Consider the following 14,495-nt stretch of genomic DNA (forward strand, 5'->3'; position numbering starts at 1 on the left):
TTAACTACTTAAGCTATAGTAAAGCTAACCAACCTTAGAAAGTTATACAGACATAGTCATATTATAATTTAGAAAATTCCAAGTATTTTACCACCCTTTAGAAAACAGTACAAATCCTCACCAGATAACATTGTTTAATAAAGCAAACCTACAAAGTCTCACTATAAAAATTAACAACATTTAGTAGCAGTCACCTTAATTTAGAAACTTGTCAGGGGCTGACGACTCATTTATTAATGCAGAACTTGTCCCTCATAGCAGAAGACACCGCCAGCATCACCAGTACTGGCATTACCATTTCTGATGAACTCTTCTATATGAGTGTAATTCCAGCCAGAATACTGGTACTTCCCTGTAACAAGGAGAAAATGTAAGTCTTTGCACAGAGAACAAAGCATATTAAGGCCACAGTAATTTTTTAGACTCTCCACAAGTATACGTTCCTTTAAACTACATCAACATACATTACCATTGATGCCCATCCCTTAAAGGATAAAAGAAAAATATACTAGAAATCTGTACGCATGCGTTCCTCATTCACACAGAAACTGCTGGACCAAATCTAAATGGTATTCTAAATCTTGCTCATGCTTTAATATTAATTCCATTCTCATTGAGAAAATCTCTCATCTGTCTGTGAGAATCTTTTGTTCATAAACTACATAATTATTTTCAATACCTCCTTTCCCTCTATGGGAGCTGGGTCAATCCATATGAAGTAGTCCAGTAATGGTTGCTTGACCATTTTTAAATATTTTAATTTTTTTTATATGTGATTGCTCGAGAAGTTCAAAACAGTTTCTTAAAATAATTTATCTTGCACTTTTACTGGATGGTGGCCATTTTTATTCATAGGCCCTCGACGATTTTTCAGTCTGGAGACATTAGCGAAAATTTGAATCTCTCTGCACTGCAACATTGCAATTGACATTATTGTTTTTAGAAAAGTGTCATCTACAGCATTATCTCTTATACAAAATACCCTAAATTAAAAAATAACCAGTCAAAATGATTTCCAGATTTTGGTATCCAAATTTTCAAAAATCCATGTTTTAGGCCCAAAAATAACAGACAAGGAGTGATTTATGAATGTCTACTTTTTCTGTAGTTAGATATCGTACACTACTAGCCTCATATAGAGCAAGAACACTTACAAATGTTTCCTTAATTTTTTATGAATTTTTGAAATTTGAAAATTTTCATTTTTTGTTAAGTTTGGGGTTAGTTATCTCAGGTGGGACTGAATGTAAAAATATGATTTTTGCAGTGTTTGTACACCTATTTGATAGCAACGTACTGTAAAAATTTTAATATTGATATCTGACTGCGAACAAAGATATGAATTTTTGAAAATGAGGAAATAATTCACATTACTCTACAACTGATCTTATGGCTATTGCCTATTTAAATGGTTTGGTGTTTCACTGTAATAAAATTTGTTACATATTTAGTTAACACTATCACCTAATATTCATTTAGTTTATTTATTTTTAATAATACAATATTAAAGAATAAGAGCTTTCGCTTTTGTTTTATGGTAATAAAAATGCCCATTTACGTTTAGGTTTATTGTCAATAAAGAAGTCTATTTTTGCTGGGTGTGGCATTGTAGAAGTACATTACTGTTGGGTGTGACGTTGTAGTCAGTCTGTTCTGAAACCTCTGTTAGTGGATGTACATAATTCGAGAGTGGAGAATGTGTTATGTGCTTTGTTCTGTGTGTTATTTGTAATTAATTTTGAGAGATTAACTGGAATGTGATAACATGGATGAACAGTGTTCTGCTGGACAGATAGCAAGTGAAGTGTGTGTCAAACACTTTACGGTTCCGTTTCAAAAAAAACTTGAAAAATCTCAATGACTTTGATGAAATTGGGCAAACTTTGTTTAAATTTCAGTTAACTTCTTCTGTAACATCAGTGAGTGAGTATCATGAGAAGAAATATATTCTGGAGTGCAACCATATTTTTGGAAGAAAGTGCTGTGATCCACTTAGCCTATTACCAAAGGTTTGTGGGAAATAAAACTTGAACATTTATCCTTGTTATGTGAGAGTGAAACAGCGTACCAAGTGAAACGTAATGTGATTCCTGGGAATTCCCTGTGCCCAAATTGTTACTCAAAAATATTTTTTGTGAATCCATAATCAGAATCGTGTAACCTTGTTAATGACATTTATATTCCTAATGAGGAAGTGTTATCATATTGGATTTTGCTTGTTAGAAATATCTCCTGCTTCAAAAATAATAAAATTAAGTAGCAGAAAGAGAGAAGCAGCTATTGAAAATAAGGTGCAACAAATTTCAGACAAAATTAGAAAAGACTTGGAAACATGCTTTAATAATACAGATGCCAACATTATTTGTAAAGAAGAAGAAAATCTACCACCAGCATCATCTGACACTGAATATTTGAGCTTAATGGAGAAATTAAAAATTAAATTTTCAATGACATCTAAAGAGGAAAAAGTTAAAATTTTAAGTTTGCTCCCTGACTCATGGTCAAGAGAAAAAATTGTTCATGAATTCAACGTTTCTCATCATTTGGTTAAACTAACCTGAAATTCTTCCAGTTTTAGGAAAGAAGAAAGGAGTAGGTATAAGTGAAGAAACAATTATAAAGATCCAGCAGTTTTTTGAAGATGATAAAAACAGTAGAATGTGCCCAGGTTGCAAAGATAGCAAAAGAGTTGTTATAAACAGAGTTAAAGTAACAAAGCAGAAACGACTAGTGGTGTCAAACTTAAATGAACTTTACATAACTTTCAAAAATTCTCATCCTGAATGCAAAATTGGAAGGTCAGAATTTTGTGACATCCGCCATACATGGTGTATTTTGGCTGGATCCTCAGGGACAAAATGTCAGCCTGATGATTGTGGGTGCAAAACTCAGTGATCTCAACTACAAAGAGTTACTAGATTTAATGGCCTGTGACACTAACAGTTATGACTGCATGATGAGTTTGTATAATAAATACCCTGGTAAGGAAACTGTTATTGAATTGTTTCACAAATATGGTGAGGAAATGCCAGACAGTATTACCTTCAAACAGTGGGTCACAACTAACAAGGCAGAAATGATAAAAGTGGTTGAGTCTCAGGAAGAATACTTGGAATCTTTAATTGACAACTTAAACAAAAACTCAAAAAGTCACCACTATGTTTCTAAAATCCAAAGTAAGTTTTTGAAGGACAAAAAAGCATAACTTCATGAAACTGAATGCATAGTGCTAGCTGATTTTGCAGAAAATTTTACATTTGTGATTCAGGATGCAGTACAAGGGTACCACTGGGTCAATGACCAGGTAACAGTGCATCCATTTATTCCCTACTTAAAAATGAGAAAGATGAAGTTTGCAGTTCTTCAATTTACATTCTAAGTGACTACTTGGAGTAAACACTTTGGCTGTACATGTGTTTCAAAAGTATGTAATAAATTACATAAAAGAAAATTTTCCCAAGGTTGAGAAGCTGATATACTTTTCAGATGGAAGTGGTAGTCAGTATAAAAACAAAAAGGATTTTTCAAATCTGTGCAACTGCAGAGTAGACTTTGGGTTGGAGGCTGAATGGCACTTTTTTGCACCTTGCCATGGCAAAAATGTATGTGATGGAGTAGGAGGTACAGCGAAATGTGAAGTAAAGCCAGCCTACGAAGACCAACCACAGATCAAATACTCACAGTATAGGACATGTATGTCTTTTGTAAGGATAATGTCAAAGGCATTACCTATTTTCTGATCAAGAAAGAAGAAGTGGTTCTGAATATTAAAATAACACTTCAAACCAGATTTGAAAACTATATAGCAATAAAAGGAACAAGGCATTTCCACAAATTCCTTGGCATTACAGAAAACTTAGTTCGATACTATGTAACATCAGAAACCAAAATTTATGAGGATCATTGTGTCAGTAAAATTACATCTCTGTTTTTAATGTTGAGTGACATAGTGGCATGTGTGTGTGATGGACAGTGGTGGCTTGCAGAGGTTGAAAGAATAAGTTTGGAGAACAATGATGTTTTTGTGCATTTTTACCGTCCTGTTGGCCCAAGAACATTATTCAAGAAATCTACTAGTGACAAAGTTTGGATACCAATTAAAAACATTTAAGGAAACTTTCAGTGTTTGAACTTACCACAGCAACTTGGAGGTCTTACTCTATATCACAGAAGCTGTTTGATGAAATAAGTGTTCTTAACATTCACCATCAGATTTAGGAACAGTCACATCTTGAAGGATGTTAATTGAAAATATTTTTTTTATGTATGTCAAAGTAATATAAATGTTAAGTTCAGTGATGTTTCCACTTTTTGTATACAATTCAGTACCTTACTTCAATAATAATTGATTATATCCCACCAATATCACACATGAATAGGCAACAGCCATAAGATCAGTTGTAGAGTAACGTGAATTATCTCCTTATTTTCAAAAATTCATTCCTTTGGTAAGTCAGTTTTCAATGTTGCAATTTTTACTGTACGTTGCTATCATAGAGGTGTACAAATTATGCAAAAATCATATTTTTATATTCAGTGCCACCTGAGATAACTAACCCCAAACTTAACAAAAAATGAAAATTTTCAAATCTCAAAAATTCATAAAAAATTAAGAAAACATTTGTAAGTGTTCTTGCTCTATATGATGCTAATAGTGTATGATATTTAACTATAGAAAAAAATAGACTGTCATAAATCACTCCTTGTTTGTTATTTTTGGGCCTAAAATGTGGATTTTTGAAAATTTGGATACCAAACTTTGGAGGTAATTTTGACTGGTTACTTTTGAATTTAGGGTATTTTGTGTAATAGACAATGTTGTAGAGGACACTTTTCTAAAAACAATCATGTCAATTGCAATGTTGTAACTTAACCCAGTGCAGAGATATTCATATTTTTGCTAACGTCTCTAAACTGAAACATCGTCGCACACTTACAAACGAAAATGGCCACCATTCAGTAAATGTGAAAGGTTTAAAAGGTTCTACAATCTGCTAGAGACAGTTTATACATACCTGGTCGAGGGTCTTTTGGTATAATTTTTGCATCTTGTAGTGAATTTTATTGTAGCTTTCACACTGAATGAGTCTGTGAGATTCAATAGAGATTTCTCGCATGCCCCAGGGATTGAAAATCTACGTTAAATTAGTACCTTTTTGTTTTGATGAAGTTTATTTAGGAGTATTTTAAGATGTTTCAGAACGGCACATACGTTGGCTGCTGGGAAACCATGAAAGCATGCAATAATTATATTTGTTTCTAAAATTTTGATAGCAGCTAGCTCAAAATCCTTACCTTTATTTAAATAACCAAACTGGTCAAATTTCTATATTCTACAGATTTTTTATAAATACAACAGCACCTCCACCTTTGCAACTTTTTCAGCTGCAATGGGGTTCCAATGCATAACCAGGTATGCTATTTGAACAGATGTGGTCCGATTTCAACCATTCGTCTATAATGCTTATGACACATATTCCAGCTCTGTTGTGAATAAGAGTTGAATGCATGCCAGCTCGTTTGTTATTGACTGCACATTTTGGTGGTATACATACCTTTTTGATGGAGGTGGAATACTACATTATTGCCTTTGGTACCTAGGGTGTTGGTTGCCTGTTATGACACCCTCTTATCTCTCTTCTGGGATGTGTTTGTACACAAGTGGACATAAAGTTCTTTACTATTGCCTCTCCTGATATAGGAGGCGTGGCCATAAAAAATTTTTCAGAGTCAAATGTGCTACACTCACTCGAGTTATCTGTATGTTTTACACTGCATTTGTCCTTGGGTACAGGGTTTTCCATAGTGATGTTTTATTCCTTATAACTAAGTGGTACTGTGGGGCCACTTAGTACTTTTTCTTATGTCTCGGTTTCTAATGTGAAGTTTGTGATTTCTCTTCTGCCAAGGTTATTTAAGTGAAATCCATTTAGTTTATAATGTTCTCTGCATGTTTCACTTGGTTTAATTACTGTAATATTTGCAAATTTTGAACAGAGTTTATAGATCTGTGAATTTATATTTGTTACTTCTGTTTCTAAACGTGACCAGTTTTGGAAGATCATGTTTAAATGGCATGTCCACTAAAAACGCTTACATTGAAGCAATGGAAGGTTGTTTTTTTTTTTCTTAAAGTTTTTGTTAAAAGTTGGCTGTTGTTCCCATTGCAGTTACAATATCAAAAGTATCTGTTCTGAGAGTGTTGTGATTAATGTTTTTCATGATGAAACTTGCATTGGCTTTGGGGGTAAACAGAAACTAAACATTCAGTTTGAGTGTCTTTATTTAGAAATTGAGAAATAGCGTGGCCTGGGTGTCATCCAAGATGATAGCCTTAACTTTTATCCACACAGTTTTTGTTTTCCATGAAATTTTTTGCTTACTTCCACCTTGTTTTCGGAATTACTTATAGATAACTTTGAGTTTGTGAGCTCTATAACCATGGAGCATTAGCACTGTCCTATGCTTACCTAATGATTCAAGACCTTATATGTAAAACATGGTCTTAGTAATGCAATATGAGCTTTGTTTTGCTCGACATGGTTGGTTCAAAATACATGAATTATTGTGTAACTGACATTATGATATGCACCTGCAATTTTAAAATTGACTTTCTACTGTAATTTGCATGATGTACTAAGAGTTTCTAAAGTAACTTTGACATACCTGCAAATTATCTGCTTACCTGAGTGGTGGCTATGGTATGTATGATAAGTAATTTCAAAGAGAGATAACTGTACATTTTCTAATGACCTGTTAGCATTTCATGACCATGACCGAAACAGTTCACAGGAAGGCGCCTCATTTCAGAACATATCAGACACAGGTTAGTGCTGCCTGAATATGCTTGATGATTTGCTGAAAATATTGTCAACTTAAATAAAAGCAAATACAGTGTAATGCAACTTCACGCCAGTATACAAATAAATATAAAATGTGAAAACTGAATGAAACTCAATATACTGAGAACAAATGGCAAACTCCAGGTCTGAAGGACACTGGAAAGTTATCTTCTCTCAAAACAGATATAACTTTAAAAAAATTGATTCATTCTAGAGTATGGAATGTTTGTCTGGGTCCCTATGAAGTCAGATTTTTGTAGTGACTGATACTAAAATCCTAGGGGGGGGGGAGATTGAGAATCTTAGCACTTAATAGGTTGGAATTAATAGGTAAAAACTGTAATGAGTTAATGATCTATGCACTTTTATCATTAATTTATTTGTTCTGTTACAGGTTGATGTCCTTGTCTTGTTTGGAGTTCAGAGATTTCTTTATAGAAGGTGAAACACGGTTTTTTCTAAAACGTATTAATACAATCACTGAAAATGAAATTGTTGGAGCAATCCGAAGAATTAGAAAGCATATTGCAGATGGTTTGAAATTTTATGCTAAATCTCAGAAAATGTTGGAAATCCTTTCTGTAATAGACAATACTCTAACCCAGTTACAAACTGATGCCCTGCTTCATGCATTCAGTACTAATCACAGAGAGGACTGTATGGAGTTTGCGGTCCACTGTGAGTTGTTACAGGCAGAGTATTTGATATTTCTTGTCTGTTTGTGTGTACTTCAGATACAAGCGTAAAAGAATATTTTTTTTATTAGATTTTAAATGTCTTTATGCAACACTGGTCACTTGTGGATGCATGATCATTCATCTTGTGGCCAAAAATATGAAATATGCTGTCATGAATTATCAAGCTAGGGTAAAATTCCAAAAATTCATTTTTTTTGTTACACTAAAATGTTATTTATTATTATTAAACAGCTGTTTGCATATGGTTTTCACAAATAAAACCCACAGTTTACAGTGAAGTCCAATGTGCACCTACACAGTGTTTATAATGAGTAGAGTAGCTGTTTCTGGTGTTACACGAGGCAAGAGAAAATAATAATAATCATCATCATCATCATCATCTTCATCATCATCATGCAAAATTATTGGTAGTAGTAGCTGTTCATTTATGAGAATTAAAGCTGCTGACTCCCAGTAGGTGCCACATAGTGCACTTACAAAAGAGTTTGCTTTAGTTGGAATTACATATGATAACTTACTGTTCAATAAAATATTTAGCTCTTCATATTTAGTATACAGGCCTAAGTTTCTCTAGAATAAAAAATTTAGCTCTTCATGTGTTGTATATAGTCCTGTTACAGCTCCATTTATTGGCAATACTGTACAGACAGAGCAAAATTGCTCAACAAATGGCAGATAGGAACACACAGTAAAAGCAAAATTTCCAATTTTCAGAATGTGGCGCTGTTCTTCCTGATTGAGTACAGGAAATGATTGGAGCAAAATGGACTGGCAAGGCTTAAGGTTACAGGAAAACTAACAACAAGAGGAGTCATTCATGATCAAAGTTCAAGGGAGACCTCCAGCGCCACATCTTTCAGAAAATTACTTGAGTTGAGATTCCCCCCCCCCCCCCCCCCCCCCCCCTCCATCCCATTCAGCTTCTCTCAGGATTTTTAGTTAAGGCAAACATGGATATAATCAATGGTTGTTGTACTGATATTAAATGTATATATGTATATATTGCATATTTTTCATCATAATCACCATAGTAATTGTGACATTCATCATAGTGATGCACCAGCATCCTTATACCCTCTTCAGAAGAGTCTGTTGTATATCTGTTAAGCCTTGTTACCATGATGCCTTGCAGTTCATTTTAAGAAGCCATAGGAATTCATGTCACTAGGGATGATAAGGAATGCAGCTGCATACTATGAGACAATACAAAGGCTATGCAGATAAATTCAGACATGCTGTCATCAGTGTAATTCTTTTTAATGACGCTGCCCAACTGTGTGATGCTATGTCATTTTTACTACTCCAATGATTTAAATAGAAGATGATGGATTACCCCATGCCCACTTCTCATCCCATCACCAGGCCTCTCATTATTCCTATACTTATACACTCCTGGAAATGGAAAAAAGAACACATTGACACCAGTGTGTCAGACCCACCATACTTGCTCCGGACACTGCGAGAGGGCTGTACAAGCAATGATCACACGCACGGCACAGCGGACACACCAGGAACCGCGGTGTTGGCCGTCGAATGGCGCTAGCTGCGCAGCATTTGTGCACCGCCGCCGTCAGTGTCAGCCAGTTTGCCGTGGCATACGGAGCTCCATCGCAGTCTTTAACACTGGTAGCATGCCGCGACAGCGTGGACGTGAACCGTATGTGCAGTTGACGGCCTTTGAGCGAGGGTGTATAGTGGGCATGCGGGAGGCCGGGTGGACGTACCGCCGAATTGCTCAACACGTGGGGCGTGAGGTCTCCACAGTACATCGATGTTGTCGCCAGTGGTCGGCGGAAGGTGCACGTGCCCGTCGACCTGGGACCGGACCGCAGCGACGCACGGATGCACGCCAAGACCGTAGGATCCTACGCAGTGCCGTAGGGGACCGCACCGCCACTTCCCAGCAACTTAGGGACACTGTTGCTCCTGGGGTATCGGCGAGAACCATTCGCAACCGTCTCCATGAAGCTGGGCTACGGTCCCGCACACCGTTAGGCCGTCTTCCGCTCACGCCCCAACATCGTGCAGCCCGCCTCCAGTGGTGTCGCGACAGGCGTGAATGGAGGGACGAATGGAGACGTGTCGTCTTCAGCGATGAGAGTCGCTTCTGCCTTGGTGCCAATGATGGTCGTATGCGTGTTTGGCGCCGTGCAGGTGAGCGCCACAATCAGGACTGCATACGACCGAGGCACACAGGGCCAACACCCGGCATCATGGTGTGGGCAGCGATCTCCTACACTGGCCGTACACCACTGGTGATTGTCGAGGGGACACTGAATAGTGCACGGTACATCCAAACCGTCATCGAACCCATCGTTCTACCATTCCTAGACCGGCAAGGGAACTTGCTGTTCCAACAGGACAATGCACGTCCGCATGTATCCCGTCCCACCCAACGTGCTCTAGAAGGTGTAAGTCAACTACCCTGGCCAGCAAGATCTCCGGATCTGTCCCCCATTGAGCATGTTTGGGACTGGATGAAGCATCGTCTCGCGCGGTCTGCACGTCCAGCACGAACGCTGGTCCAACTGAGGCACCAGGTGGAAATGGCATGGCAAGCCGTTTCACAGGACTACATCCAGCATCTCTACGATCGTCTCCATGGGAGAATAGCAGCCTGCATTGCTGCGAAAGGTGTATATACACTGTACTAGTGCCGACATTGTGCATGCTCTGTTGCCTGTGTCTATGTGCCTGTGGTTCTGTCAGTGTGATCATGTGATGTATCTGACCCCAGGAATGTGTCAATAAAGTTTCCCCTTCCTGGGAAAATGAATTCACGGTGTTCTTATTTCAATTTCCAGGAGTGTATTTGATCTTCTGCCCTTATAAAGAGAGAACGAAGAGGGACACCTCGGAATTACAGGCAGACTTTTTTTCAGAGGGGATAGGAGCGGTAGTGTACCATTACAGCAAAAGCCTTAATCGTCATAGTGAAACCCTTTTTGATATTCACACAGTCAGAGGCTGAAAAGTAATGTTGCTCTGTTATTAGCTAAGGAAGATTGTGCGCTGTCTATGCATTCTTTCAGCATACAGTCTAGCAGTGCAGCTATGCCTGCTAGTTTTTTATTTATTATTAATTTATTTGTGTTCCTGATCTGACACTGTCTAGTGGGCAACTTCTTTGCGATTGTTTTATGTTTTCTCTAGAAAATCTGCATACATTTTTGGTAATTGTAGTTACAACATGTTTTCAGTACATAAAAATATTTATTCGCAAAATTTCCTTGATCGTGTGGATTGTTTGACTTACTCCTACCTTTATCTTTTTTCTTACAGGGTGTTTCAAAAATGACCGGTATATTTGAAACGGCAATAAAAACTAAACGAGCAGCGATAGAAATACACCGTTTGTTGCAATATGCTTGGGACAACAGTACATTTTCAGGCGGACAAACTTTCGAAATTACAGTAGTTACAATTTTCATCAACAGATGGCGCTGCAAGTGATGTGAAAGATATAGAAGACAACGCAGTCTGTGGGTGCGCCATTCTGTACGTCGTCTTTCTGCTGTAAGCGTTTGCTGTTCACAACGTGCAAGTGTGCTGTGGACAACATGGTTTATTCCTTAGAACAGAGGATTTTTCTGGTGTTGGAATTCCACCGCCTAGAACACAGTGTTGTTGCAACAAGACGAAGTTTTCAACGGAGGTTTAATGTAACCAAAGGACCGAAAAGCGATACAATAAAGGATCTGTTTGAAAAATTTCAACGGACTGGGAACGTGACGGATGAACATGCTGGAAAGGTAGGGCGACCGCGTACGGCAACCACAGAGGGCAACGCGCAGCTAGTGCAGCAGGTGATCCAACAGCGGCCTCGGGTTTCCGTTCGCCGTGTTGCAGCTGCGGTCCAAATGACGCCAACGTCCACGTATCGTCTCATGCGCCAGAGTTTACACCTCTATCCATACAAAATTCAAACGCGGCAACCCCTCAGCGCCGCTACCATTGCTGCACGAGAGACATTCGCTAACGATATAGTGCACAGGATTGATGAAGGCGATATGCATGTGGGCAGCATTTGGTTTACTGACGAAGCTTATTTTTACCTGGACGGCTTCGTCAATAAACAGAACTGGCGCATATGGGGAACCGAAAAGCCCCATGTTGCAGTCCCATCATCCCTGCATCCTCAAAAAGTACTGGTCTGGGCCGCCATTTCTTCCAAAGGAATCATTGGCCCATTTTTCAGATCCGAAACGATTACTGCATCACGCTATCTGGACATTTTTCGTGAATTTGTGGCGGTACAAACTGCCTTAGACGACACTGCGAACACCTCGTGGTTTATGCAAGATGGTGCCCGGCCACATCGCACGGGCGACGTCTTTAATTTCCTGAATGAATATTTCGATGATCGTGTGATTGCTTTGGGCTATCCGAAACATACAGGAGGCGGTGTGGATTGGCCTCCCTATTCGCCAGACATGAACCCCTGTGACTTCTTTCTGTGGGGACACTTGAAAGACCAGGTGTACCGCCAGAATCCAGAAGCAATTGAACAGCTGAAGCAGTACATCTCATCTGCATGTCAAGCCATTCCACCAGACACGTTGTCGAAGGTTTTGGGTAATTTCATTCAGAGACTACGCCATATTATTGCTACGCATGGTGGATATGTGGAAAATATAGTACTATAGAGTTTCCCAGACCGCAGCGCCATCTGTTGTTGACAATTGTAACTACTGTAATTTCGAAAGTTTGTCTGCCTGAAAATGTACTGTTGTCCCAAGCATATTGCAACAAACGGTGTATTTCTATCGCTGCTCGTTTAGTTTTTATTACCGTTTCAAATGTACCGGTCATTTTTGAAACACCCTGTACTTTCCTGTCTAATTTCTGTGGTTTCCTGTTCACACACACACACACACACACACACACACACACACACACACACACACACACACACACACACACACACAAATTGCCAATAAAATTATTTAATTAGTTGAATAGAGAAAAAAATCTACTCAACAAATGCCAGCAGAACACACACGTAAGACTGTTGTGATTTGCAAGCTTTTGAAGCCAGTGGTTCCTTCTTCAGGCAGAAAGGTTGAAGAGGAAGGAAAAAGGGTGAAGGAAAAGGACTGGAGAGGTCTAGGAAAAGGGGTAGATTTCAGGAAAGTCACCCAGAACTGCAGGTCAGGGACACTTACAGTATGGGATGAGAAGGAAAGACTGACTGACCGGGGACTGCATCGGACGAGATTTGAAAACCTGAGAGCTTAAAGGTGGAAGAGAGGGTAATATGCAAGACACATTACTACTAAAACATCGTGCACCAGTTGATAAGAGTGAAAAGCTAAGTGGTTTGTACGTAACAGAGGTGGGATGGGGGTGGTGAAAAATAGACAGGAAATACAATGAAAGATGTAGAAAACTAAAATGGAGTGCAGCAAAGAGTAGCTACAGTGAAGAAAAGCTGAGGTGGAAGAAATTAGTGTAAATTAATGCCAGGCGGGTGGTGGTGAGAACCAAGGACATGGTGTAGTGCTATTACCCAACTGTGGAGTTCTGAGAAACTGTTGTCTGGGGTAAGAATCCAAATGGTGCGTGTGGTGAAACAGGCAATGAGGTCACGAATGTAATGTTAAATATATATATATAATTTTTTTCCCCTCCACACAAGCAAGCACACGACTGCTACCATTGGCAGCTGTGACTGGAATGTCACTGTCACGTAAAGAGCAATCTGGTGTGGGCCTGGGCTGCTTCACAACCTGGGCCATCTGGATCCTTCCCTCCACCACCACCACCACCACCACCACCACCACCACCACCACCTTTTCTGAACTGTGCAGATGAGAGTTATCCTTATAACACATTCTCTGCTCTCCATATTATCTCAGCCTCAACCTATTGTAATGTACTGTCCCCTCACCCTCCATGCAACAGTTTCTGCCCCCTCTATCCTATCACCACCTCCCTTTTGACATAGCCCCGCCCTCTGCCAATGCATGCACCAGTCTTTTCCCCTTCTCTGTTACTCTCCGTTCTTCTCCCCATTTTTTCCTCCACCCTGTCTGCCGGCACTGCACATAGCAGTCTGATCAGGTTGCTGTCTAGTCCCTGCATGTTCCTCTAGACTGCACTCTTCTATCCCCCTTCCACTCATACCCTCATATCCCTCCCCCTTCCCCACCCCACTCCAGATTGCTATTCATGTGGGGAGTCACATTGCAATCAGAGCTTCTGGTGGTAGCAGTTGTGTGCATGAAGTGTGCTTTCAAATGCCACGCTTAAATGCATTTTGTCACTGATGCTGAGTGAGAATAAAATATTCAGTTTTTGTATTTTATCTGTAATTGGACAACGGCAATAGTAAATTCTCAACAATACCATTGGTGTGACTTAATAGTTTGGGCCTCTACCATTCACAAGTATGTAGATGAGTGAAAACTAGAAAGTTTCAGTCACAGTTAATAAATGTTCACATAACAACTTAGCTGCTCCATATGATGAGATACTTAACTTTGATATCCTCAGGAGTTATTGCTTCAGAAAGTCCCAGCATTTGATTTTGATGATGTGCTTATTTTTAAATAAAACGTAGAGTATATCACTTTTCTTATTTTGTATCATGACCAATAAATTTCTCGTATTACAGCCTCCGAAAGAGACTCGCACAAACAGCTTCAGATAGACAATAATGCAGACTTACTGAGTGTCACTCTCACTGCCCTAATTGGCTCTTTTCATTTTACTACTCTTGTGGCTCATGCGCCACTTCTTTTTATACAAAACTAATAGCAGAAAGCAGCATGTCATTCTTAATGGAGAGAAGTCTTCCGAAGTAAGAGTTATTTCAGGTGTGCCGCAGGGGAGTGTCGTAGGACCATTACTATTCATAATATATATAAATGACCTTGTGGATAACATCAGAAGTTCACTGAGGTTTTTTGCGGATGATGCTGTAGTATATTGAGAGGTTGTAACAATGGAAAAT

General features: G+C 38.9%; 1 protein-coding gene across 7 annotated transcripts in view; it reads left to right on the forward strand.

Moving 5' to 3' along the window:
• Positions 1 to 14,495, forward strand: part of LOC124796349 (DNA primase large subunit-like) — a 189,125-nt gene that overhangs the window by 44,151 nt on the left and 130,479 nt on the right. For 3 of the 7 annotated variants that reach the window (XM_047260495.1, XM_047260497.1, XM_047260492.1), the window contains exon 2: positions 7,237 to 7,520. In XM_047260495.1, coding sequence (XP_047116451.1) covers positions 7,237 to 7,520 — 284 coding nt within the window. Of the gene's footprint in view, positions 1 to 258; positions 371 to 7,236; positions 7,521 to 14,495 lie in introns of all 7 variants that reach the window. The other 4 variants (XM_047260493.1, XM_047260499.1, XM_047260494.1 and 1 more) reach the window with 4 other exon arrangements.

This window comes from Schistocerca piceifrons, chromosome 4 (genome assembly GCF_021461385.2).
Source record: "Schistocerca piceifrons isolate TAMUIC-IGC-003096 chromosome 4, iqSchPice1.1, whole genome shotgun sequence".
Taxonomy (NCBI): Eukaryota; Metazoa; Arthropoda; class Insecta; order Orthoptera; family Acrididae; genus Schistocerca; species Schistocerca piceifrons.